General features: G+C 36.7%; 2 protein-coding genes across 4 annotated transcripts; both read right to left on the bottom strand.

The window, feature by feature from the left end:
- Positions 1-1,810: 1,810 nt before the first annotated feature.
- Positions 1,811-10,251, bottom strand: LOC132154912 (uroporphyrinogen decarboxylase-like). Of its 2 annotated transcripts, XR_009437208.1 has the most exons (11): positions 10,089-10,251; positions 8,964-9,076; positions 8,781-8,860; positions 8,632-8,694; positions 8,344-8,541; positions 7,800-7,961; positions 7,532-7,669; positions 4,680-4,780; positions 3,426-3,492; positions 2,649-2,865; positions 1,811-2,031 (listed from the first exon to the last, which is right to left on the bottom strand). XR_009437208.1 is itself a non-coding variant. In XM_059563637.1 (10 exons), exons 1-10 carry the CDS (start codon positions 10,109-10,111, stop codon positions 2,701-2,703), a joined length of 1,110 nt encoding a protein of 369 aa, XP_059419620.1. In that variant the 5' UTR covers positions 10,112-10,250; the 3' UTR covers positions 2,604-2,700. The 2 variants fall into 2 exon arrangements, 1 of the variants encoding a protein (XP_059419620.1); XM_059563637.1 differs by lacking the exon at positions 1,811-2,031 and having other exon boundaries at positions 2,604-2,865; positions 10,089-10,250.
- Positions 10,252-11,217: 966 nt separating this feature from the next.
- Positions 11,218-20,556, bottom strand: LOC132154910 (tyrosine-protein kinase Lyn-like). 2 transcript variants are annotated; one of them, XM_059563634.1, is made up of 13 exons: positions 20,399-20,556; positions 17,086-17,219; positions 16,880-16,931; positions 16,699-16,795; positions 16,500-16,598; positions 16,301-16,404; positions 16,069-16,218; positions 15,587-15,739; positions 14,242-14,424; positions 14,074-14,150; positions 12,948-13,101; positions 12,625-12,756; positions 11,218-11,701 (listed from the first exon to the last, which is right to left on the bottom strand). In XM_059563634.1, exons 2-13 carry the CDS (start codon positions 17,212-17,214, stop codon positions 11,499-11,501), a joined length of 1,533 nt encoding a protein of 510 aa, XP_059419617.1. In that variant the 5' UTR covers positions 17,215-17,219; positions 20,399-20,556; the 3' UTR covers positions 11,218-11,498. The 2 variants fall into 2 exon arrangements, with proteins under 2 accessions (XP_059419617.1, XP_059419618.1); XM_059563635.1 differs by having other exon boundaries at positions 17,143-17,219.
- Positions 20,557-24,446: the final 3,890 nt, after the last annotated feature.

The raw sequence follows: 24,446 nt of genomic DNA, 5'->3' as shown, positions 1-24,446 counted from the left end.
GCAACTCTGAGAACTGTTGTGCTTCTGGGCAGGTTTGTACAGTGAGAGGAAGCTTTGTCCTTTGTACCCTGCATGGCAGGTTCTGCTGTCAGCGTAATCACGCATTGTGTTCATAGGGGAGCTGATTTACACAGCTTCGTTCTGCTGCTCTGATGTTCCCAGAATCCCTCTGTAAGAGGGGTAGGGCAGCTTGGGAGTTTTTTAGGTGGGAGGTGGGGTGGGCCGAGTGGGAATGTAAAGCTGTAGTGGATTACAAAAGAACAGACATTTTGAGATGAACAGCTGTGATGTGTGTAATTGGTTACACACATCACTATATATATATATATATATATATATAATTAGACAATTACAATTAATTAATGGTCATAATATAGTGGTTTATACATTCATACAAGTAACATCCGGTCTTTGAATTTGATTAGCCATGCGGCATTCCAAGGGCAGCACTGTTTAAAAAAAAAAATCTATTCAAACCGAGGGAAAAATTGAGATGAACTTTTCAACATTGTAAACAACATTGTAATGTAGACTTTTGATTTTGAGAAAGTCATATTATTCACTCGTGGAATGTCATTTGATGGTGAAGTATTTATTTTGTGACTGATTTAAGTTGGTCACGCATTTGCCGCATTGACCAATAGAAACCTGCTTGAATTGAAAGTGAGTTGTGTAAGCTTGTGTAAGAGACAATCAGCCTAGAATCAACAAATTATTACTGACCAATCATTTAGGATTTTACAAGATGGCCTCCACAGTATTGACACCAACTTGAAATCCAATCTTGGCCAAGCCCCCCAAAACCCTCCCATATGATAAAGCAGTGATATTGCCAGGACCTGACAAATGATGTACAGCCTGCTGTCTTCAGGAACATATCGGATTTTCAGGCCTGCTGATTTGCTGAGAGATTGAGCCCAAACCCACACTTTCATCCCCCTTGTGGTTTCCAATTGGAGCTTTATATATAAATATATATATATATATAGTGGATTCATTGTTGCAATTAAAAATAATGCCAGGAGCCCCTTGAGGTATCATCAAATAAGTGTGTGCACATGTGCGCGTGCTTGTGCCTCACTAGGAAACGGGCCCAGCCCCCAAATCACTGCTGTGCTCCATGGACACAAACTAATGGTGAGCGACAGGGGCTTGAAAATCCAACAGCACTAATCAGCAAATTGATTAAAGGACATTTCTTCTTTCAGCAGGGCTTACAGCACCTAACACACAAACAAGGCCAGACGTATCCTGAATTCACACCACAAACTGGAGGATGAGGGTAAAAGAGGGCTGCAGCTGCACAGAAAAACATCCATCATGTGGTTGCTTCTAAAACAGACAGTTACCAACTTTAACCAAAACTCAATTAGTAATCATTCTGTTATGCTAACAAACGCTGGATTTGCAAGCCCACATCAAAACCATGCAATTTCACACACACAAACGGGGTTCCGAAAGCACTAACATGATTGAAAATCTATAGAAATCCCAATAAATCCTTGTTTTGAAGTTCAGGGTTCTTCAAAACATCTCGCATATGTCACATCACACGGGGAATCCCACTCCCACCCTCCCAAAAACAACTAGATTTAAGGATTTGCTTAAACCTTTGCTTGGTATTACGTCCTCTGGGATTAACTTTTCTGTTACTAAACATGAAGGGCAGTTAGAGAGACCGTAATCATAGATCAAGAGAATGAACCCCCCACAGAAAGACTCATGCAAAACAAAGGGAATAAAAAACAAACCAGGTTGCACATGATTTAGGTATTTGATATTCAGACCGGAGACATTGCCCTGAGGGATGTTTGTGATTAAAGGAATTACTCTTTATTGCGCTTCATATAAAACATCCATTGATATGTACACACATTCTCAGAGGTTCTCTGGTGTCAGTCACTTCCAGTGAACACAGTCTCAAGCCCAGATGTTACTGTGGTACTCCATCAAAAACAAATGCATACAGCTCTTAGGATTTGATCGGATTTTATCCCTCACATTCTTCAGTGATCGTACAGTGCATCGGCTCTAATGAAAACACATCAATCCAACTGAGAAAGACATGTTTTGACTGAAAATTATATTAAAGATTAGATGGATTGGTGTGGAGCCATTAAAAAAACAAAAAAAAGTAGGTATAATAGAAAGACGGCCTACATGATCACTGAAATGAGTCGGGAACAGCCTTATGGGCGAATCTCTCAAAAGCCTGTCAGGAAATATCTGGGTCATATTTCACCACAAAATCAGAAAAAAAAAGGAAATACCATTTTGCATAAAGAAAATGAAGCCTACATTTGAGATAATTAAGATATCTGGCATTTAGGCATATTTGACCCCTAAATTCTCACTTAGAGTTGAAATATCATTATATGATTATTATTGTAATGCAGTATTTAAAAAACAGCTTTTTTTAAATTGAAATGTTAGATATATTTCATATTATGGTACTGTGAATGAGATTTTTTTTTTTGCATACCTTTAAAGAGAACTTGAAATGCAAAGCCTTAATGGTCCTTTCTCATTAAGCCAAAAATATTTTCTTATTTCTTTTCATTTTGGAGTGAAATATAACTGGAGATTTTCTTGACACATTTTGAGAGAGGTTCACCCAGTGATATATCTAATGATAAAGCCATGCACACCAACAGTTGCTGCTTCTCTTGTGTTCAGGTCTTCTGATGGGAGAGTAACCTCTTATTTGCGGTTGAGGAGCTGGCGAGAATGGATGTGAACGGCGTCTACAAACGCGCCCACATTTTCTGGGTCCATGTCAGGGTACAGGCCATGGCCCAGATTAGCGATGTAGCCCTTGGTGCCAAAGGCCTCCAACATCCTCTTCACAATCTCTGATATGCGCTCCTGATCACACACAAATGAAAAGAAGCATTTGGGTTGGATTTCATACATCAGGTTGGTCCTCTGCTCAAAATCGATGAGCTCCAGGGTTTTAGACACAAGTAAAGTAATGCTTTTGAAGCACAACATACTTCTATACAACAAAGACTAAAGTGAAATGAAGTGGAGAACTGGGGCCCGTTCTACGTACCTCACTTAATACATCTGAAATGATTTAAAAGATGCCAGATCTTCTAATCGTGATAACTGATATCTGGCTAAATGGGTTCTTCAAACAAATTTGCAGATTTGATTAAAATATCTGGATTAAGTTGTCGAAGATTACTGCATGTGTAAAGATACTTGAAACCACGATCAGCAATGCAGCGATATCAGTTCCACTTAAAAAGCTAGACAGCAAGTCCAGGGTGAGCTTCGAAGAACCAAATAATCCAAGCTCATGCCAAATCGTCAACAATCAAATCCAGCTAACTGAGTTAGCGACGCACGAAGAACAGGCCCCAGGTTGGGTTTCAAAGGAAACATGATTCTGTTGGCTGTTGTTTTGATGTTCCTTTCCTCACCTTTGTGGCATAAAGTGCGCAGGGATCCATGTTGCCTTGCAAACTAACTTTTCCTCCAGTCCTGATACTGAAAAACACAAACATGACAATATATATAAGTACAATTCTTTCACTGAGAAATAGCCAAACATCACAATACACTCAAACAAGGCAAAGGTTTGAAGACAGTTTTTGAATCTTTTTGAATCACAATCTTTATTAAAAAAAAAAAGATCTATAAGTTGCTTTTAAATTTTTTTTTACTTTTAGCTATGAAGCATTTGAAATAACTAATATATAAAGAAACAAGGAACACTTAACATTCCGGCTTTGAATTGCAACTGTGAATCTGAAGGACAGCAGTGATACGGACCAAAAAAAAGCTCTTTATCCAGAACCACAACGATGTCCAAGTGTTTGAATGCACTTCATTTGTAGTTTGCCCAAAAACTTCATTCGTAGTTTGCCCAAAAACAGATTCAGTTGCAAAGTGGCAAAAGATTTCATGGTCCGATGTTTCATTATTAGCACTGTCCACACTTCCACATTATAAAAGACATAAAAAAATAAATAAAATACACTTGCTTTTGATAATATCTAAAGACGAGGTATTGTTAACATTGGTACTGGTCTTGGGCTTTCTTTTAATACATGTTAGCTGATTTTTTTATTTTGGTTAATTTAGATTTTTTATTATTATTATTAATATTGTGTACAGCACTGTGGTCAATTATTAGCACTGTGTGTATTACTATGTGCTTTATAAATAAACTGAATTGAATTGCTGGAGGTGCTAGTAGAAACATGCTGTAAGACGTCTGTTTTTTTATCAGCAGGATTGAGCATCTTATTTTTATTAAAAAATAGAATGGATGGTACAAATGGATACAATCTGTAAAAAAAAAAAACACTAAAACTTGATCACATACGACTGTGATCCTAAAAACAGGGCTAAAGAACAAAAAGGAAAATGTCTTACAATGGGCCAGCCAAAGGCCTGTTCTTACTCCAGCTGTGACACTATCTGAAATATGAGGTGCACAAATGTCATCTAATAAAGCTGACCAATCTGGAGCCAATCTGCCTAGAAGATGAGGCCAAAAATCACACCTACACAAATGTGAGATTCACTTCTTTGAAATAAAAGGATGAAGAACAAAACTGCGGTAAAGCACCTGGAAGCGAGAATGAGTGTGAATACTTTTGCAAGGCGCTGTATGCGTAGACACAGAAATCTGAAAAAACAAAATCTCACATCATATTTCTGTGACTGACCGTGCTGAACGAGGATCTATGGTCCAGTCAAGACCCACAACTTCATAACCAGACTCAGAGAGGTCCTCGAGCCCATAATGACCATCTTTAGCAAAAACGATCTGATAAATGAAACAGAAGAGACAAAAGTTATTGAGGAGGATCTGAAGGATCTGAAGGAACTGAAGGATCGTTGGGAACTTTCAAAAGAGATGCCTGGAAGAAAAGCTGACCTGATACTGACAACTAGTGGCAAATAGTGTTATTACAAGTGTGCACGTGTAGTGTGTGTAGCGTGTGACATTTCTGTTCTCTGGATACCTGCGCGCGAAAAGAAAGTGTTAACGATATTTAGTAATTTTCCTTAATAAATCATTAAATAACAGCTCAATAGTTTGTTTATATTTTAGTATGAATTAGTTCTGTCACGTCGATTAAGAATGATTATGGCAAGCCGTTTTGACTTTTATTCTTTCACAGGATATGAAAAAAATAATAAAAAAATTAACACTTTAGTAACACTTTAGAATAGGTAACACTTGTTAACTACGACATTTTTCTCAATAAATTCTTAATTTGCTGCTTAATAATAGTTAATAAGGTAGTTGTTAGGTTTAGGTATTGGGTAAGATTAGGGATGTAGAATAAGGTCAAGTTGAATAAGGCGTTAATAGTTTCTTATTTAGCACTAATACATGGCTAATATTCTAGTATTCTATTTTGGATGTGTGCATAATTTAATGACGAGTGCTGTCCCCAGAATGGCGGATTGATGACAAGGTGTAGAGCACAAAAGAAAATGGCAAATTCGATGGCCCTCTCATAAAAATAGTTTTTAATGGTAGGTTTATTTTAACAAAAAAACACATTATATAAAGGTTAGAAATTGATTTGCATTTCAGTGAGTGAAATAAGTATTTGATCCCCAAGCAAAACATAACTTAGTACTTGGTGCAGAAACCCTTGTTAGCAAGCACAGAGGTAAGACTTTTCTTATAGTTGGTCACCAGGTTTACACACATCTCAGGAGGGATTTTGATCCACTCCTCTTTACAGATGCTCTCTAAATCCTTAAGGTTTCTTGGCTGTCATTTGGCAAGTCGAAGTTTCAGCTCCCTCCACAGATTTTCTACAGGATTGAGGTCTGGACACTGGCTAGGCCACTCCATGACCTTAATGTGCTTCTTCTTGAGCCACTCTTTTGTTGCCTTGGTGGTATGTTTTTGGTCATTGTAATCCTTGAAGATCTGGCTGAGGGAAGGAGGTTCTCGTCCAAGATTTTACAGTACAATGCCCTGTCCATTTGCCCCTCATTGTGGTGAAGTTGTCCTGTACCCTTAGCAGAAAAACAGCCCCGAAGCATAATGTTTCCACCTCCGTGCTTGACTGTAAGGATGATGTCATAGTCAGCATTTCTCTCCCTCCAAACATGGCGAGTCGAGTTAATCCCAAAGAGCTCAATTTTGGTCTCATCTGAGCACAGCTCTTTCTCCCAAGCCTTCTCTGTATCATTTTGATGTTCTTTGGCAAACTTTAAACGGGCCTGTACATGTGCCTTCTTGAGCAGGGGACCTTGTGGGATTTCAGTCCATTGCAGCGTAGTGTGTTACCAATGGTTTGCTTGGTGACTGTGGTCCCAACTGCCTTAAGATAATTAAAAGCTCCTCCCGTGTAGTTCGCGGCTGATCCCTCACCTTTTCTCATGATCATCCTTACCCCATGAGGGAAGATCCTGCACGGAGCTCCAGACCGAGGCCGATTGATGGTTGTTTTGTATTTCTTCCATTTTCCAAATAATCGCACCAACAGTTGTCTCCTTCTCACCAAGCTTCTTGCTGATGGTCTTGTAGCCCACTCAAGCCTTGTGCAGATCTACAATCTTGTCTCTGACATCCTTTGACAGCTCTTTGTTTTTGCTAATGGTGGTGGGAGAGGTTGGAATGGAAAATACAGATGATTTGGAGTTGACATTAGGAGTAACTTCATAAAGTGACAGGACTAATCTGTGTTCCACATGGGCACATAACCAATCTGTGAGAGCCAGAATTCTTGAGGTTGGTAAGGGATCAAATACTTATTTCACTCACTGAAATGCAAATCAATCTCTAACCTTTATATTAAGTTTTTTTTTTTCCTGGATTTTTTGGTTGGTATTCTGTCTCTATCTGTTAAAATAAACTTACCATAAAAATTACAGACCCTTCATTTCTTTGTAAGTGGGCAAACTTACAAAATCAGCAGAGGATCAAATAAATATTTTCCCCACTGTAACATTGAAAATGCATTTAATTTAAATAAAAATTAAGAATATAATCGAAAAGTGGAAAATAAAATTTCTCTGTCTAGTCTATCGGTTAAGACTAGGCTAGGTGTAGGGACGGGCTTTATTGTCCCAAAGATGCATCCATTTAATCATTTTAATAAAAATTATAATTTACACAATACGTTATTATTGCATTCTGTTTTACAATACTGGGGTTCAGATATCGGCCACTATTTGCACTAAGTATTAGAAACAGCATCTAACTCCTATTATTGGAAATAAAATACCCCCATTTTTAAATTGTGCAAATATAATCTATCGCTATTTGCACTTTTATTTAAGCATATCATTTAAAAATACTGCTGTTTATACAATTAAAATAATAATAAAACCCATTATATCACTGTAGTTTCACAGTACCTATCTTTCAGCTTAACTTTAAAAATAAATTGCATCACTTCTCATGCAACTGACATCTTAGGATGAATCACATATGCTGCTGTTTTACATTTCAAATCACTTATTAAGTGTTACTTCATAATACAGTTAAAGCTAAAACCTAAAAGGGTGTTAAAGTTCAAGAGATATTAGAACGTCAAACTCTACTCACCATAGGCACATTGTCCAAACCAGATTCTTTGATCTTGGCTTTAACACGGCGAGCAATGTCTCTCAGATAAGGCAGAGAAAACTCTTTAAACTCCACTGGGCCCAAGCAACCAGCATGAGACTCGAAAACCTGCAGAGCCTAAAGGAAAGACATTTGAAGGAAATTAGATCAATTTGATTTGAAATTACATTCTGGGTTTGTAAATTCTTTACTGAACGTCTGAATAGTGCTACAGATTTTTTAAATCGCAGTTCATTGGTTCTCTCACCTGAGCTCCAGCTTTCACCTGTCCGAGAAGATAATCCACTATGACGTCTGTTAGCTGGCTCAGGAGTTTGTGGCTGGCCTCTGGGTACCTGTAGAGCCAGCGTTTAGCTTTTGAGTGCGTCGCAGAGCCTCCTCCTTCAATCATGTAGGACATCAGAGTCCACTGCCATTCAGAAGAGACACAACAGATGATGGAGATCGTTAATGACTTACGCTCACCTAGACTGCATTTAATTTGATAAAAATATAAAATATATTTGGAAATATTATTACAATGCAAATTAGCCATTTTCTATTTTAATATATTTTAAAATGTAATTTATTCCTGTCATCGCTCCAGTCTAGAGTCACATGATCCTTCAGAAATTATTCAAATATGTTAATATAGAGCTCGAGAAACATTTCTTATTATTATCAGTATTGAAAGTAAAAGAAATGCTAAACGATTTCTCTTTTAATTTGTTATCCTCAAAAAGCTTGTAACACCCTGTGCATTGTCAAAGCATGTTCTCTACTCATGTGAGGGTTGTTGCTTGGTTTCTCACCGGAGCTCCAGTGAAGCTGATGAGAGGCACTTTTCCCTCGATTCTGTGTCGTGTCAGTGTGATGGCTTTAAAAACGTAGTCGAGTTCAGACGACACGTCCACTTTAGTCTTTAGTCTCTGCAGATCTTCAGGCTCCTTCAGTGGTTCTGGGAAAGTGGGGCCCTTTCCTGGACTCATCTGAACCTCCATTCCCATGGCCTGGTCATACACATTTTATACATGAATACACATGCACACTAATGTTAACTGATAATATAGTAAGTCAGAGGTCAATTGACCTTAAATTACCTGAGGGACCACCAAGATGTCAGAGAAGATGATGGCAGCATCCAATGGGAATCGTCTGAGTGGCTAAAACAGATCATTGAGACATTGTTAGAACTCAATATGCTATAAGAAGCAGCTAAGAATGAAGGTGCTCAGTGGTGCTGGCTGACCTGTAACGTCAGCTCACAGCAAGCTTCAGGGGAGCGGCATGTCTCAAAGAAATCCTTCCCTGCCCTCGATTCCCTGAACTCTGTTAATAAACCCAAAGAGACACTAGTTAGTAAATATGCTGCATATAGTGAATAAAAAGAAGAACTTTAAGGTAAACAATCACATGATTGGTACATACGTACCTGGCAGATAGCGGCCAGCCTGTCTCATGCACCACACTGGAATGTGCTCGATCTCTTCTCCTCGAGCGGCTCTGAGGAATGTGTCGTTCTTCAGCTCTGGAAAGTCTTCGGGGCTGGGATGGAAAACAGCAGTGTCAAAATATCTCAGTAACTAATTCACATAACATTACTTTTCACACATAATAAACATTTGTACTGTAGTGGAATTCATTTGTACTCATGTGTTTCCCCTCCCTTTGGTTGAGATGATCAGGTTTCACAGTTGTTTTAAGCAGCAAGTGAAGAGAGTAGATAAGGGCTTTCGAGAGTTTAGGTGACTGACGGTTACCTCTTTATTCACAGCATGATAAGCATTTGTGCAGATAGAGCCACACAAAACACACCCTGCGATCTAAATCACAAAGCCATGCAGATACACACTACCGTTCAAAAGATTAAGGTCAGTATGTTTTTTTTTGTTGTTGTTGAAAAAAAAGAATACTTTTATTCAGCAAGGATTAATGCACCAAAATGAACCACTTTTTTTTTTTACATTGTAACAAAAGAATTAACTCCCTATTCTTCAAAGAATCTTTTTTTTTAATAAGTGTCTCCAAAAAACAACTGTTTTAAAATACGATAATAATAAACAGTTTTGAACTATAACATTAGTGTATGTGATGTACATTGAAATGTAAATATAATTGTAATATATAATCATAATTTTATTATCAATACGGAGATAAAATGCTCAATGGTTATATAATAATAGACTTTATTTAGTGATTTAAACACATTAATCAGTAATCAGCAATCATTATTATAGCAAATCTTTTTCCTTCTTTTACACTTAATTTCTGACATTTGAAAACTTTGAACTGTACAATGACGTCCAAGGTACACTTGCACACATCAAGAAAATACATCTGTTCAAAACATAAGACAGCTGAAGGATACGAGTTTCCCACGGTTTACAGTTACTAAATTAACTTGCTTGTATCTTAACACAGTGACAGATTCAACTAGCATTACTGAATGCGGAGATACAGAATTATTTGATCTTGTCAGTGAGCTGTGGTTCTACAACAACACGAATAATGAAATCATGAAAACACGCCGATAAGCATTCATTCATTATGAACTTACAGAATCAAGCTGTCTTTATCCATTACTGCCAGCGTCAAAGGAGGGCTTGAATAAGAGTGTGCAGGCTTTGACAAGCTGTTTTACACTGACTGACACTGTGTTGTTACAAAATGAACAACGCCATGTCGCCAAACTGAGGGCGCGGCCATCTTGAAATGGTCACATGACCATGAATGGGCGGGCGGGACTTAAAGGTATAGTTCTCCCAAAAATGAAAGGTTGTGCCAAGCCTGTATCATTCTCTTTCTTCTGCTGAACACACAAAAAAGATATTTAAAAAAATATCTGTATTTCACTGGGGGCCATCAATTGTTCGATTACCCATTTAAAATGTCTTATTTTATGTTCAACAGAAGAAAGAAAATCGTACAGGTAGGGAATAAATTGAGGGGGACTTGAGTGAAATCAGAATTTGAATGGTGAACTATACCTTTAAAGACCCATCAGATAAACAATTTAATGTAATTTCCTTAGTTTTGGTAGCATTGTATTTTATGTCTTCTGTATTTTATGCATATGTATTTTAATATAGAAGTCTGTAAAACCTAGAACTGTGTTATCGATCACAAAAGATTTTTTTATTAGGTTTCTAGATAATGTACAAATGTGCAAAATATTGAAAATATACAAAGCATTTCAGTCATAGCTAATCAAAGACTGAGCAATTTACTTAATTACAAAATATTGCCCTCTGTCACTGTTCATTATTGTAGCGTTATCAATATTGTTATTAAAATGTTATTATTTTTAATTAAAAAGCAATACAAACAAACAAACAAACAGTGGTTTAGAGTGCATGGATTTCATTAAGTCATCCAACTATTTTAATTTAAACCAGAGGTTTTCAAACATTTTGTTTCCAAGAACCTCAGACTATGATGATCTTTTTCGAGGGTCCTACTTACAAAAACACATGGGCAGAGATATAATGTCATTTATAAATGTTTCATTCCATTTAAAAAAAACAACAACAACAACATTAATTTGATTCAAATGTATTGGTTTAGCTCCATTTACAATAAATATCCTTCCTTGGACAGCCCTAAAAGTAAACTCTTTTATTTGCTCTGAATTTATTTGCGGACCCTATAGTAGCCCCCGGACTCCAGTTTGCAAAGCCCTAGCTTAATTATTATTTTTTTTTTTTTATGTGTAAAACTAACAATTAAACTTTGGTAGGCTACTTTGAAATATATAATTATTTACAAATTGAAATGCAGCCATTGAAATTTGAATGTGAAGAGCAAAACAGGCTGTTCAAACTTCAATTTGAAGCAGAAATAGAAAATCTGAACCTTGCTTACACATAAGCAGATTGATCCCATTATTAGTTACATATTAGAACATCGATTCATAGATCTTTTGATCATCTTGAAACAGTACAAAGATATGACGGATGAGTTTGCATTCTCATGGCTGCTGCTGGTATTGACTCTCGGTGGCTGTGTAGAAGTCTTCAAGTACACTCTGAATATAGTCAAACGTGGGCCGGTCTTCTGGTTTAGTCTTCCAGCATGTGGTCATGATGTCATAAAGTTCAGTGGGACAGTTCTCAGGACGGGGCATCCGGTAACCTCTCTGAACAGAGTTCATGACTTCACCGTTACTCATGCCTGAGGCAGAAAAAGAAAGTAGTGAAAGTGTAAGTGGACTGATAGAGAGAAAGAGAAAAACTGAGTAATAAATGTCACAAGGAATCTTTTCAGAAAGGTATTTTTGTCTACGATTACGGCAAGACACCACAGGTGTTTGGACTAATTTTAACTAATAGACATCACCATACTTTCCTAGTTGATTAATCACAGTACAAGATGACACAACGTTTTTTTTTTTATATATATTTGCAATTGATACATTATCTAATTAAATATGCACTCATTTGCATACATTTAAAAGGCAGAAACTGTAACATTGGATAAAGCCAGGTTCAAAATTCTTGTTTCATTTTGTGACATATTAAAGATTGTTACAAAGGGGATTTTGGATATCTCCGTAAATCAGAAAATACAAGAATAAATGTGTTATGTTTTTAGGAACAAAAAGGAAGAAAACGGTAAAGTTCGGTTTATGTAAGTTCTAGAAAAAGTGGAGATGTTTGGCTCAGTGCAATAAATTAAATGTATACTTTGCATACTGTTTCCACCAGTCTAAAGGAAGACATGTAATGAAAGCAAAATAGGCCAAAATCTCAAAACTGACCAGTGAATAAAACTGACTTGCCTTTATAGTATTTTGCCTTAATATAGCTTAATATAGAGCTAAATATATTTCTTAACCAATGAGTGCTCAGGATGCAAGTCATTATTTGTACAATTACATTTAATAACATCTGCATCACAGAAAGGACACAATTCACAGTTTCAGAAATTTCAAATTGAGCAAAACCGAAACGCTTAAAGTACTTAACACCCTTTGACCAGAAGATGTCGACAAAGTCCTGACAAAACAATCTGCTGATAGCTCTCAATATACTGCAGTTGGAATGTTTTAGTTCAACTCAAATGTAATCAAGGTGCCATTAACACAATTCTATTACCTGGATACGGAATTTTCCCGTATGTTATAATCTCATACAGGAGAACCCCAAAGGACCACATATCTGATTTGATGGTGAAAGAACCGTAGTTGATGGCCTCGGGTGCCGTCCATTTGATAGGAAATTTTGCTCCTGAGACACAGAGCACACAAATTCACACAGATCAGTCAGGTCTGCTGATGCAGGAAAACTATCACAATATCAATATGATTAACAGCCCATAGCAGGAACAGTCAGGAGCGCCGTCTGACATGTTATTGCTGTAGAAAATGACTCATCCATCCAATATGCCGCTAAACCACTGAAAGGTGTCACACACTCACCTTCTCTGGCTGTGTACTGGTCATCCTCAATTACTCTGGCCAGGCCAAAATCAGCTATTTTACACAACAGGCTGTCTGAAACCAGCACATTAGCTGCTCTCAGGTCTCGGTGGATATAATTCTTCTTCTCAATGTAGGCCATACCTTCAGCTATCTGCAGAGACACACACAAACTCAGCATCACTGGCATAAACAAACATACTCAAAAAAACAAAATCCTGAAAAGTGTTTTCACAAAAATATTATACAGCACAACTGTTTTCAGCATTGCTACTTGTAAGAAAAGAATCACTAAATCAGCACCTTATCACTAAAAATGGCTGAAAATTCAGCTTAGTCATTACAGGAATATACTGAAATAGAATAAATTAATTGTAATAATACTTCACAATATTACTGTATGTCTGATCAAATAAATGCAGCCTTGGTGAGCATGAGAGATTTCTGACACCCAAAACTTTTGAACATAAGAGCATATGCACACACATCTGAGTGAGGACTTGAATTAGCCAGTTAGTGGAGTAGATCATAGTAAATAAGCAGGATTTTTTTTTTTTCACTTCAGAAATGGGTGTAGTCGCAAAGAGTAAAAGCTGCTTAAACAAAGGGAAAATTGTGTTGTCTCACTTCCCCATTGGCATCCTCTTTCACTCTCTGAAACAGGATATGCAATTTTGCCATTTAGTGCTGTTTCACAAGAAATCAGATTCTAGGCTATCTTTAAAGTCCTTAAGACTCATAGAGAAAAGAAACATTCTTCCTTACATTTAGTTTTTGTTTTTCTTCAAAAGACACTTAAAAGGATTGACTTTTGAAACAGTTGGTTATGACTGTAAATACTTTAACCAGTCTTTTTTTTTTCTCTTTTGTCCAAATCATTAACACAAGTCACATCATCAATATTCTGGTTGTCACATGACATAGAAATTCTATCTTAAACTCGGATTTGTAAATCTAATGAGATCTTTCATTCTTGAGAAAATTACAGACTGATAATTCTCTGTTTTAAATATGCACAGACAAGAGAATCTGTTCCTCTTTTTACTAATGGAAAAAGTGATGTCAGCCTTATGACGCAAAAACCCGTAAAGTTACCCCCAGAATCCGGAAACTGAGGGATTTTTACCTGTGCCGAAAAATCTATTAGCTTCGGTAACTGTACTTTGCAGCCAGCCGGACTTTTCAAGAAATCCAATAAGCTTCCTGCAGAAAAAAAGAAAGTCACTGAGAATACAATTTTCTTCAGGATTTCTCGAACTGTAACTCTCATTAAAAGAGTATGTGTTTCTTGTACCATTTGCCATGAACTCAGTGATGATGTAGATGGGCTCAGTTTTGGTGACGACAGCGTAGAGGCGCACGAGTCTGTCGTGCTGTAAGGTTTTCATCAGGTTGGCCTCCTCTAAGAAAGCCTCCACTGACATTGTGCCCGGCTTCAGCGTTTTCACCGCCACTTTTGTGCTGTTATTATAGTAGGCTGCAAGCAAAAAGAAAGCACAATTAAACGTGTGACACTTCTCTGTGGTTATAAATAATCTTCCTGTTCCAATGCCACAGTCGCAGTCCAGCCACAAAACAGCGAACTAAAGGCTGAGTCTAACACGAAACGCAACCATGGAACAGAGAATTCATCAGCAGAGATGTAGGAACTGTCAGTCGGTCCTGAAAAGCCTTTTATAGGAACTGACTCCTCCGAATCCTCACATTTTCTCACCAGGGATCTTACGCAACTCACAGATGTTCATAAACTACATTTCTCAGAAGTGATGACACGGTGCCAGGATGCGAAGGACAGTTACTGACCACGGGGAAGTTAAAAGACATCAGACATGTTGCACAACTTGAACTTTGTGCTTATCCCTTGTTCCACTTAAATGCCATTTCCCTGTTCATTATTCAAAATTAAAGACAACTTTCAGAGCTTTAAAGTGGTTTGCATATTAATTATCTACTGGACTTGGAATGTCGGAATCTAACAGTTTATAAAATTCATTGCTGAGACGTAACAAAGTGAGGCACGCCAAACAGAAGGAAGCCTTTCCGTCAGGTGCATCGGTCATCATACGGACTTCTAGTGTGTTTAAGGTGCCAACAAGGCCTTTGTATATTTACTAAGGCCGCTTCCTGCAATTCATCATGTCAGCTGAAAGGGAAAGAGGCATATGAATAATAACGAAATCCAAATGCAAATCCTAGCAGTTTCCTCCTCAGATCTGACTGATAAGAGTTTCGTCTGTGTCTTTCGGTCTGAGCTACAAGGGAGCCATTCATGCCAGCCAGAAGCCACGGCAGGAAGACTCGAGATTTGAATGCGAGTTGTCAAAGCTTTTACGGCTCAAAGAATTAGATAATAACAAAAAGCCTACACATGTTCAGAGATGGTTGATTAATCGATACGAACACTGAAGGATGCCACTTCTAAGCCCTCTGAAGAGCCCATAAAACAGTGGGGATTTTGATCAAGCGCTTGGGGGATCTTAGAGATGGAGAGAATTTGAATAACAAGACCATAAAGAAGAGAGCAATACTTTTGCCGTAGTTTAGCAAAGCTGAACACGTAATGGACTTCTGATTAAGGAAACACTCCATGGCTAAATGAATGTTTGTGACTTCAGGCAAATTCCAGATCTTTAACTCACCCATCCACACCTCTCCAAACTGCCCTGCTCCGAGCTTCTTCACCATCTTTATGGATTCTTTAGAGATTTCCCATGCATCTTTGTCCCAAGGTTTCTGTGCTTTCGGCTTCTCACATGGTTTCTCTAGTTTTCGGCACAATCCATCTGCTTGTTCTGTGACAAAATGATGTGCATCCTTCTTATTTTAGCAAACCATACATAAACACACATCAATTAACATATTATATAGATATATATGTAATATTTAAACTAAAAGAAATAACAATACCTGTATAAATGCATTAAATATATGTATACATAAAACATGCATTTTATTAAAGTGACTATACACACACATGTACAGTACATGTTATTATTATATGCATGAATATTCATTTCTACATGTATAAATGAAAAACATTTAATATTAAAGCGTACAGTACATTTTATTTATGCAGCTACACAATTTATCAACGCTTATTTTTGGCATCCTTAGGACTTACTGTGGTAATGTTTTATCATGCTGCTGATGTCACTGAATGTGATTTTTGGAGAGATGTAGTAGCCTCCATTATCCAGCGATCTGATTTTATAATGCTTAACAACATCCTGCCTCTGAGCGTCCACATCTCTGACTGACAGTGAATAACTTCCTGTTCACAACAATACAGAATAGATTACACCAAACATTTATTTTGCCAGAAAGGACATTAGCAGACAGTAAACGGTGTGCACCTTTTGAGGTTTCACTCTCCCGGATGAGATAAGACCCAGGTTTGTTAGCAGGTGCCAGCAATTGCCTCTCTGCATCCTTCCGTGTGATATCTTTGAAGAACCATCTAAATTGCATGCATGGTAAATCAAGACAAACCAAGATGAATACGATAAAGATGAACATATATGTATAGTTACACTTGTATTGAGCAGCACTCACGCTTCTGTTTCCATAGTGTCAGCTTCTGCAACATAGTTTGAAGGAATGTATCCTTCCTTTCCTGTGGTCAAACACCTCGCCTTCCACCACTCTCCGTGCCTGGACAAAAAAAAAATATCACACCTCACATAAACATCACACTTCAAATAGAGCAACAATATAAGGCAACTAAAAATAACAGATGATGACATTCACTCACTCTTCAAGAATTTTTAACTTCTCTCCTTTTTTAAAGCCCAGATCATCAGCATGAATGGCGTCATATTGATACAAAGCAATGGCTATTTTGTCCTTCTCTGTATTAAATAAATAAATGAATAAATAAATAAAAGCAGTTTTACAATAGCATCAGAATGTGGAATAAAGCTCATCAGACCTACCTTCCATATTTTGGAACACCTGACCAGGCAAAAGGCCTGGAGTCGGATTATTCTGTGAAATAAAACATTTCGTATAATCATGATATAATCAGGAATGTGTTTTAAAGGTATAAAACCCCTTCTCTTTAGAGTCTATGAAAGTCAAAACAGCCAACTTGATCTTAACATGACAAGATGTTTTCCCCCCATCACTACTCACTACTTACTATATGAGGCTTATAGGAGGTTGGATCTCTCACATATACAGTTTGGTCAGTACGTACTGGCTGGTGTTTGTTCCCTTCAAGCACACCTCCATTTCGGTCACCGTCCAACTTAGATTTTTTACAACCCATGTTTCCTGCAAGAAGAAGATTAACCGTTGTCATTTAATGAAATATGAACAGAAATTGGAATCAAATCAAAACAAACCAAATCGTGAAACACTTTTACATCAAAATAACTCTACAGTGCATTACATAATTATGCCTACACAATAAGACTTCTGTAAATATAGATGTCACCGCTTCGGTAAAGATAATTCAAATTAACACAACTGATGCGGAGGAGATTCCAGACCCATGCTCTTTCCCTGATAATTCTTTTACATAGCAGATACAATACAAAATATTATTTATTTTAAATATGTATTAATATTTATTCATTTGAATATTTGACGAATGATATGAAATGTTTTTTTATTTATCACTGCTTTTTAAAAAAAGAACAAAAAGAATTCATTATATTACAAAACGAAAACAATATTTATAATGAATATTTATTTAAATATATATTTAAAAATTATGAAAAATACATGATTAAATATACAATTTGATTAATAATAACAATAAGTAGTATATATACACACACACACACACAAAGTTGTTTAATCTCTGTTTCAATTTTTAAGATCCATATTTCCCACATGAGAATGTACGGTTGTTATTTGTGTATATTCATTTAAGGGGCTGAATACATTTGGGGAGTGGAAAAAAAACTTTTTTTTGTTTTGTTTTATTTAAAAGGCATATTTCATGACATTAAATTGAAAAAAAAAACATTTAAAGGCTCGTTTTAGTCTTTAAACTAAAGTGAAAGAAAAAGAGCACATTACAATTCATGTGGTACCTAAATTCATGACCAACCAGGCCGAAGTCACAGAGAACAGACGTGGCGTGTGCTCATCTAAATAGGTCAGCTGCCGATAAGCAATGAGTCACTCAGCATAAGATTGCCAACATATATGTTAAGAAGAAGCATCATTTGAATAACAATTTGCCCTCTAAATAATAACAACACACCCTCTCAACATGGTATAAAGAGTACTTGCAGGGTGGAAAACCCAACGGAAGGTCAGGTGAACACATTATAGCAAACAAGCAATTCCCCCTTAAATATAATATAATTCATGTGCCAAGATGGTGGAGAGCTACTCAAGGTTAGAGTTTCACAGGGAAAAAAACAAGGAATTCCCCTGCAAAATAAATATGTCCTTTGCTTATTCTCACAGCTGAGTATATTAGGGAGAGGTAATCATTCTCATAAATGCTGGATGTCGGCTTTACCAAAGCAACAGCAACAGGACTATCAGGAGGAAATGCATGTACCATTAATCTCTTGGCCAATGGACTTTCAGTCAATGAGCAGCAAACACTGAATTACTTCATTTCCTTTTCTACAAGGTGACGATAGATATAAATAGAAATAGATATAATGAATATATAAGAGAAGAGACAGATGGCAGTGTGAATTTCTAAAATAATGCCAAAACTTTTTTTATGATTTAATAAATATATATATTAATACATAATTACATCCTAAATTTTGACCTAGCATTGCCCTCCCTCTGGGAAATTCTGTCAGGATTGCTTGCCAATTCTTTCTGCATCTTTTGATATTTCAGGAAATGTTTAACACTGTTGCCTTTTGACCACAGTTTTAACTCAAAGTAGCCAAAAAAGCCTTTCCTATCCATGATTAAGTCTGTGTACTTGGATAACATTTCTCATTAAACTCCACAATAGATAATTCAATATCTCTCAAAGCAACATACGTGTTTTTCTGGTTATCTTTAGCCTGCAATTCATGTGATGTCAGAAGTACGGGTAAAAAGTGCCATCCATTTTCCTGAAGGTGAGATGTCATTAAAGTTGGTCAAATGGCTAAAGAACACTAGGCTGAAATCATGTTTGTGGCTGGACTCTACTGATGAGACCGTATTTTTAGATGTCAGCAGGAAACTTGTAACAGGGTTATAATGGTAGATTAATGCAAGAGCAAGCAGGCCACTGGAGCTGCACACTTCCTTCTCTGGCCAGCGTCTCTAGGGTGTTCAGTAAGACAGGAAAGACAGAGACACAAAAGACCTCTCAACTACTTCTGAGTTTCAGCCTATAGTCTGCACATATAAAAATGCTTTATGTACCTTGAGATTATCTTGTTGAATGATGAAACTTCATCTAGGCTATTGAACTCTACAGAAACCTGAGGCTTGAGGAAGGCCAGTTAGTGTATAGGCCTAATATCTGAGAAACAAAATATAGAAAGGGGCGTCTCTGCAACTACTCAGGTTCAAGTGTCATGGTGTAAAAACTCACCACCTCAGCTAAAAAAACATCAAAAAACAAAAAGAGGGAAGCATGCCGTGAGAAACCCACTGACCTTTACTAAAGTTGATATTTCAAATGATCTTTTCATGCAAGACACAAACTGTAAAATGAGTAAACAGAAAAACAGATATGTCCTGATGCAATTTTAACGGTCAAATTTAATGGTGACAACATGCATTTCTCAATTGTTTCATTTTACCATGAACTTTATCTCTGATGTTTTTCCTAGCATTCATTAGGAGAAATTAAAATAGATTGAAATGTGCGATATCTTGATCTTAGATGTATTTATTGAGAATTATTTCATAATCAAATCTCTGACACGATGGTATCTTAGAAAATCTAGCCCAGTTTGAGACATTTTTAGATCCCGTCTGAAACTCTGTGTAAAATCTAGGAGACGTGAAATTATTAAAGTCTTTTTTTTTTTTTTTTTTTTTTTTTAAGAGACGAATCTAAGCAGCAGGAGAATTTAGTTTCATCTATTTGCGATGGAGAAGAAACGATGAGATCTCATAAGTGATTTCTCTTTCCAATCGGAAAGTTGTGGTTTGTAACGTTGTGCGTGTATCTTTCTAAAACTCATTCTGTGCGGTCAAAGTGATCATATAAAACTATTGAGTTAATAATTATTCAGAATTTACAGCCAACGGATTACTTCAGGAAAATTATTAGGCTAGCAGGAATTTCCTATTTTGGCCGCTGTAAGTTTTGTCCCATCAAAACACATTTACATCGCGTTGAATCGATATTTAAACGTCTACATTAGGAAGAAAGGCAAACTGTAACGTTACGGGTTAAAACTTCGTTAATATTGATACAACACAGGAGAAACGTTAAATTACACCCATGTAGCTACTGTAACACCAGCACAACAGACTGCCAGAAGTATTTACAATAGTAAACCAAACAAGGAAAGTAGTTCACCCACCTGTCAAATGTCAGAAAAAGTGGTTAACTCTCATTTAAAAGGAAAAGTCTCTGAGTGAAATGAGCGCGCGCTGTTTCTCTCATTGAAGCGACTCGATACAAACACAGAATGAGGAACACAAGACTGGACGCTGCTGTTTTCACTGCTCTTTCAACTTCCTGGTACAATATTTACCATGTTGAACAGAGTTCAGTTTTATTTGTTTGCATAAAGCCGCAGTGCCATTACGTTTGCCAAGTGTCAACTCTGTGTAGTATTGGGGACAAAAAACAAAAAAACTAAACAAAAAAGTATAGCCTATACGTAATCACATGACGTGGAAGGAAAGTAAGCATTCATTGGGCTACATTGACATTTATATTTACATTTATTCATTTAGCAGACGCTTTTATCCAAAGAGACTTACAAATGAGGACAGTGGAAGGAATCAAAAACAACAAAAAGAGCAATGAAATATAAGTGCTATAACAAGTCTCAGTTAGGTTAACATAGTACACAGCATGGGCTTTAATTAAAAACAAAACAGATAGAATAAAAAAAGAATAGAGCAAGCTAGTGTTAGAGCTCTTTACACACACACACACAAACATAAAATAGCATCTCTGTGATGTGCAGTTGAATGACTGTAAACCCCCCCCAAAAAAGATTTTAAGTAGAAGCATGAATCTATGCATAAGGTAATACTGAATGTTCCATAGAACATTGTGTGTGTGTGTGTGTGTGTGTGTGTGTGTGTGTGTGTCTGTGTGTGTGTGTGTGTGTCTGTTAGACAAGCGGAGATGTGAATAGCTAGCGTCGGATCACCAGGATGGAATGAGAGGTAGAGTTTAGTGTCATCAGCATAGCAGTGGTATGAAAAGCCATGTTTCTGAATGATAGAACCTATTTATGCCATGTAGACAGAGAAGAGAAGTGGTCCAAGAACTGAGCCCTGAGGCACCCCAGTAGTTAGATGTTGTGACTTGGACACCTCACCTCTCCAAGATACTTTGAAGGACCTATCTGATAGGTAAGACTCAAACCATTTAAGTGCGGTTACTGAGATGCCTTTTGCCAGTAGGGTTGATAGGAGATCTGGTGGTTAACCGTGTCAAAAGCAGCAGACAGATAAAGCAGGATAATTACTGAGAGCAAGGCAGTCTCAGTTGAATGTCCACTTCTGAAGCCAGATTGGTTAGTGTCAAGGAGGTTGTTGTTGTGTGAGAAATGTAGAGACTTGGTTGAACACAGCTCGTTCAAGTGTTTTTGGAATTAAAGGAAGAAGGGAAACTGGTCTGTAGTTCTCTAAAAGAGATGGGTTATACGAGCCTGTCTAACTGATGAGGGATGTGTTGATGATGTGAGTGAGTGCAGGTACAACTGCAGGAGAAATGGCTTGAAGGAGATGAGATGGAATAGGATCAAGCGTTCTGCCTCAGAGAGTGAAGAGAAGGATGTAAATGAGTGTATGTTTGCTGGTGATATGAGCTTGATTGATTGTGGTGTGGAAAATTGTGCACTGATGTGTTTAATTTTATTAATGAAAAATGTGGCAAAGTTGTCAGCTATTAGAGATGAAGCAGGAGGGGGAGGAGGAGGACAAAGAAGTGAGGAAAATGTTTTAAAAAGCATGCGAGAGTTGGACAAATTGTTAATTTTGTTATGGTAGTATGTCATTTTAGCAGTGGAGACATTAGCAGAGAAGGAAGATAGGAGTGACACATTTTACACATTAAGGTCAGTAGTATTTTTGGATTTGCACCACACTCTTTCAGTAGCTCTAAGCTTAGAATGGTGTTCGCGTAGAACATCAGATAACCAAGGGGCAGAAGGGGTGTTATGTTGACGGTTGAGACATTGAATAGACTTTTGTAATACTTTCTGAGTGATTATAAATACATGTAGGCCTATTTAAATGAGTAATAAATATTATAATATTTATAAGTATAACAAATTAAAATATTTGTATCCAAGTTATTGTTTTATATGGCACAAACTTGCATAATACTACCACAACACTATAGACATATTGACCGACAGACAGAATTTTAAAACCTTCAATGCTTCTTCAAATGAACTTTAATAAGTAAATATAAATGCTTGATAAAAAAAAAATAAGTTTTTGAAATAGACATTAAACTAGTAGCATCACAAGTAGCCTACACATAAAATGTTCAAAATTCATCATCAGTTGTTTTAGAGAACAGTAAAGTGCAGATAATGTGTACAAGTGCAATTTAAGTGCAATAAGTGCAGATAACATATGTCTGTAAAACAGGTAATAATAATAATGAAATAAAAGGTTTTATGTTTTTGACTTAAGGAAGTTGTCAAAGTATGCAGTAGTTGTGCTCAGTTTGTTGTTCAGAAAGTTCTATTCCCCTTCCACCTTCCCACCCGGGCCGGCGAGAGACACGATCTACACAGAGAGAAAAACAGAGAGAGGGAGAGTGGTATGCAGAGAAAGAGGAAGAAGAAAAGAGCCAGAGCAGGTTTGAGATACCATCATGGGCAATGTGGTCATTAGTTACCAATATCAACATGTCAGTATAATATAAACATAGTATCTTGGTTTAGGGGAAGTTGTTGTTGAATTCAATCACCAGAAAGTCATGCTAACACATAACATTCAACAACATAGACAGTATGGGCAAAAGGTAATGATGAAATTACTTTAGATTTAAGTGATGACATTTGCTACAGTCAAACAGAGAATACTCCCGGAAGTTAGTGTGGTTTCAAACCACACTGCACCAGTCAACAAGACCATTAAACAGCTGCAATTGACATACATCAGATGCACTAAACTAAACCTAGGTGTACACAGTCAACAAACACATTCTGTGAAAATAACTCCTTTTCTGATTGAATAAGAATACGATTTCAGCGAATGGACATTGGCACTAAGTTTATCTTGTGTTGCCTGACAGATATCAAACAATAATTGATATCCAGGATTAGATATATACCTAAGAATCCAAGTACAGCAGCCATTTGTACTTATATTAAAATGGTAAAAGGGGCAATCTACAGGACTAATCAGATGACTTGATGGTCACTGAGACCACTAAACCACTGTCTGATTGTCCTGATAGAACATGCTTAAAACTTCTGTTTAAGAAAGCTAAAAATAAAAAATGCACGGTTCTGTGATAACAGATACAGGGCACAATTCAAATTGAAATTAGAGTTTGATGGTTTTATGGTCATGCGTGTTAACAGTGAGGTCATCTACTGTATATGCTTGTGTACATCTACTAGTGAAAAAAATCTAACATCAGTACACAAAAGAAAATAGTGTTTTAAGAAATTATAAAAAAAAAAGAAAAAAAATATATCAGAATATATATATATATATATATATATATATATGGTTGATATTGATGGCGATCACTGGATGTTAAGTGTCAAACATGACAAACAAGAGTGGCCGCTATAAAGAAAAAAAGAATAAAAACCTAATTTAAAACAAATTTCCCATGTTTAGTATTATACTTTTTGTATTCATGTTGGTATTAAACTTTTTTTTTTTTTTAAATACAATTTTCAAGAAAAGTTTTATATTATTGCTAAGATTTTCATATGGTTTAACCATCAAGTACTAACATATTTACTTTACACCATGAATACCTTCGAACAAATATACACTACTATTCAAACATTTGGGGTCAGTAAGATTTCTTTTTAATTTTTTAAGCATGGGCCCTATAAATTGATCATAATTGACAGTAAAGATTTATAGAAGTGATGCGCGGGTCGTCTTATAACCAGCGGACCCCGCAGGTAAAGGGACAAAAAAAAAAACAAAAAAAAAATGTATGTTGCGTGCAATTCCCTATAGCCTATATTAAATATTTGGAATATCTATTTTCATATTTTATTAGGTTCTTCGATAAGGTTACAATACGAGGGCCTTTGTAGCAATGTAACTTGGGTGATGTCCCCGATGCGCAGGTCGTCTCATAACCTGGGGACCCGCAGATAACCTGGATAACCATGGTTTACAAATATATCATCATGATCATGTCACACAAATATATCATCATGATCATGTGACATAAATATATCA

Source organism: Carassius carassius, chromosome 12, assembly GCF_963082965.1.
Source record: "Carassius carassius chromosome 12, fCarCar2.1, whole genome shotgun sequence".
Lineage (NCBI taxonomy): Eukaryota > Metazoa > Chordata > Actinopteri > Cypriniformes > Cyprinidae > Carassius > Carassius carassius.
Note: the sequence above shows the minus strand (reverse complement) of the source record. Positions and strands in the feature narration are given on the sequence as shown.

What these genes read in the sequence shown, in the direction of transcription:
- LOC132154912 (XM_059563637.1), bottom strand. Translation starts at nt 10,111, where the DNA reads ATGGATAAAGACAGCTTGATTCT. An exon ending in GGCTGGCCGCTATCTGCCAG is followed by an intron (nt 8,861 to 8,963) that starts GTACGTATGTAC and finishes GTTTATTAACAG; the next exon opens with AGTTCAGGGAATCGAGGGCA. An exon ending in ATAGATCCTCGTTCAGCACG is followed by an intron (nt 3,493 to 4,679) that starts GTCAGTCACAGA and finishes TGTGTTTTTCAG; the next exon opens with TATCAGGACTGGAGGAAAAG.
- LOC132154910 (XM_059563634.1), bottom strand. Translation starts at nt 17,214, where the DNA reads ATGGGTTGTAAAAAATCTAAGTTGGACGGTGACCGAAATGGAGGTGTG. An exon ending in GGAGAGTGAAACCTCAAAAG is followed by an intron (nt 16,219 to 16,300) that starts GTGCACACCGTT and finishes TGTTGTGAACAG; the next exon opens with GAAGTTATTCACTGTCAGTC. An exon ending in CGGGAAAATTCCGTATCCAG is followed by an intron (nt 11,702 to 12,624) that starts GTAATAGAATTG and finishes TTTCTGCCTCAG; the next exon opens with GCATGAGTAACGGTGAAGTC.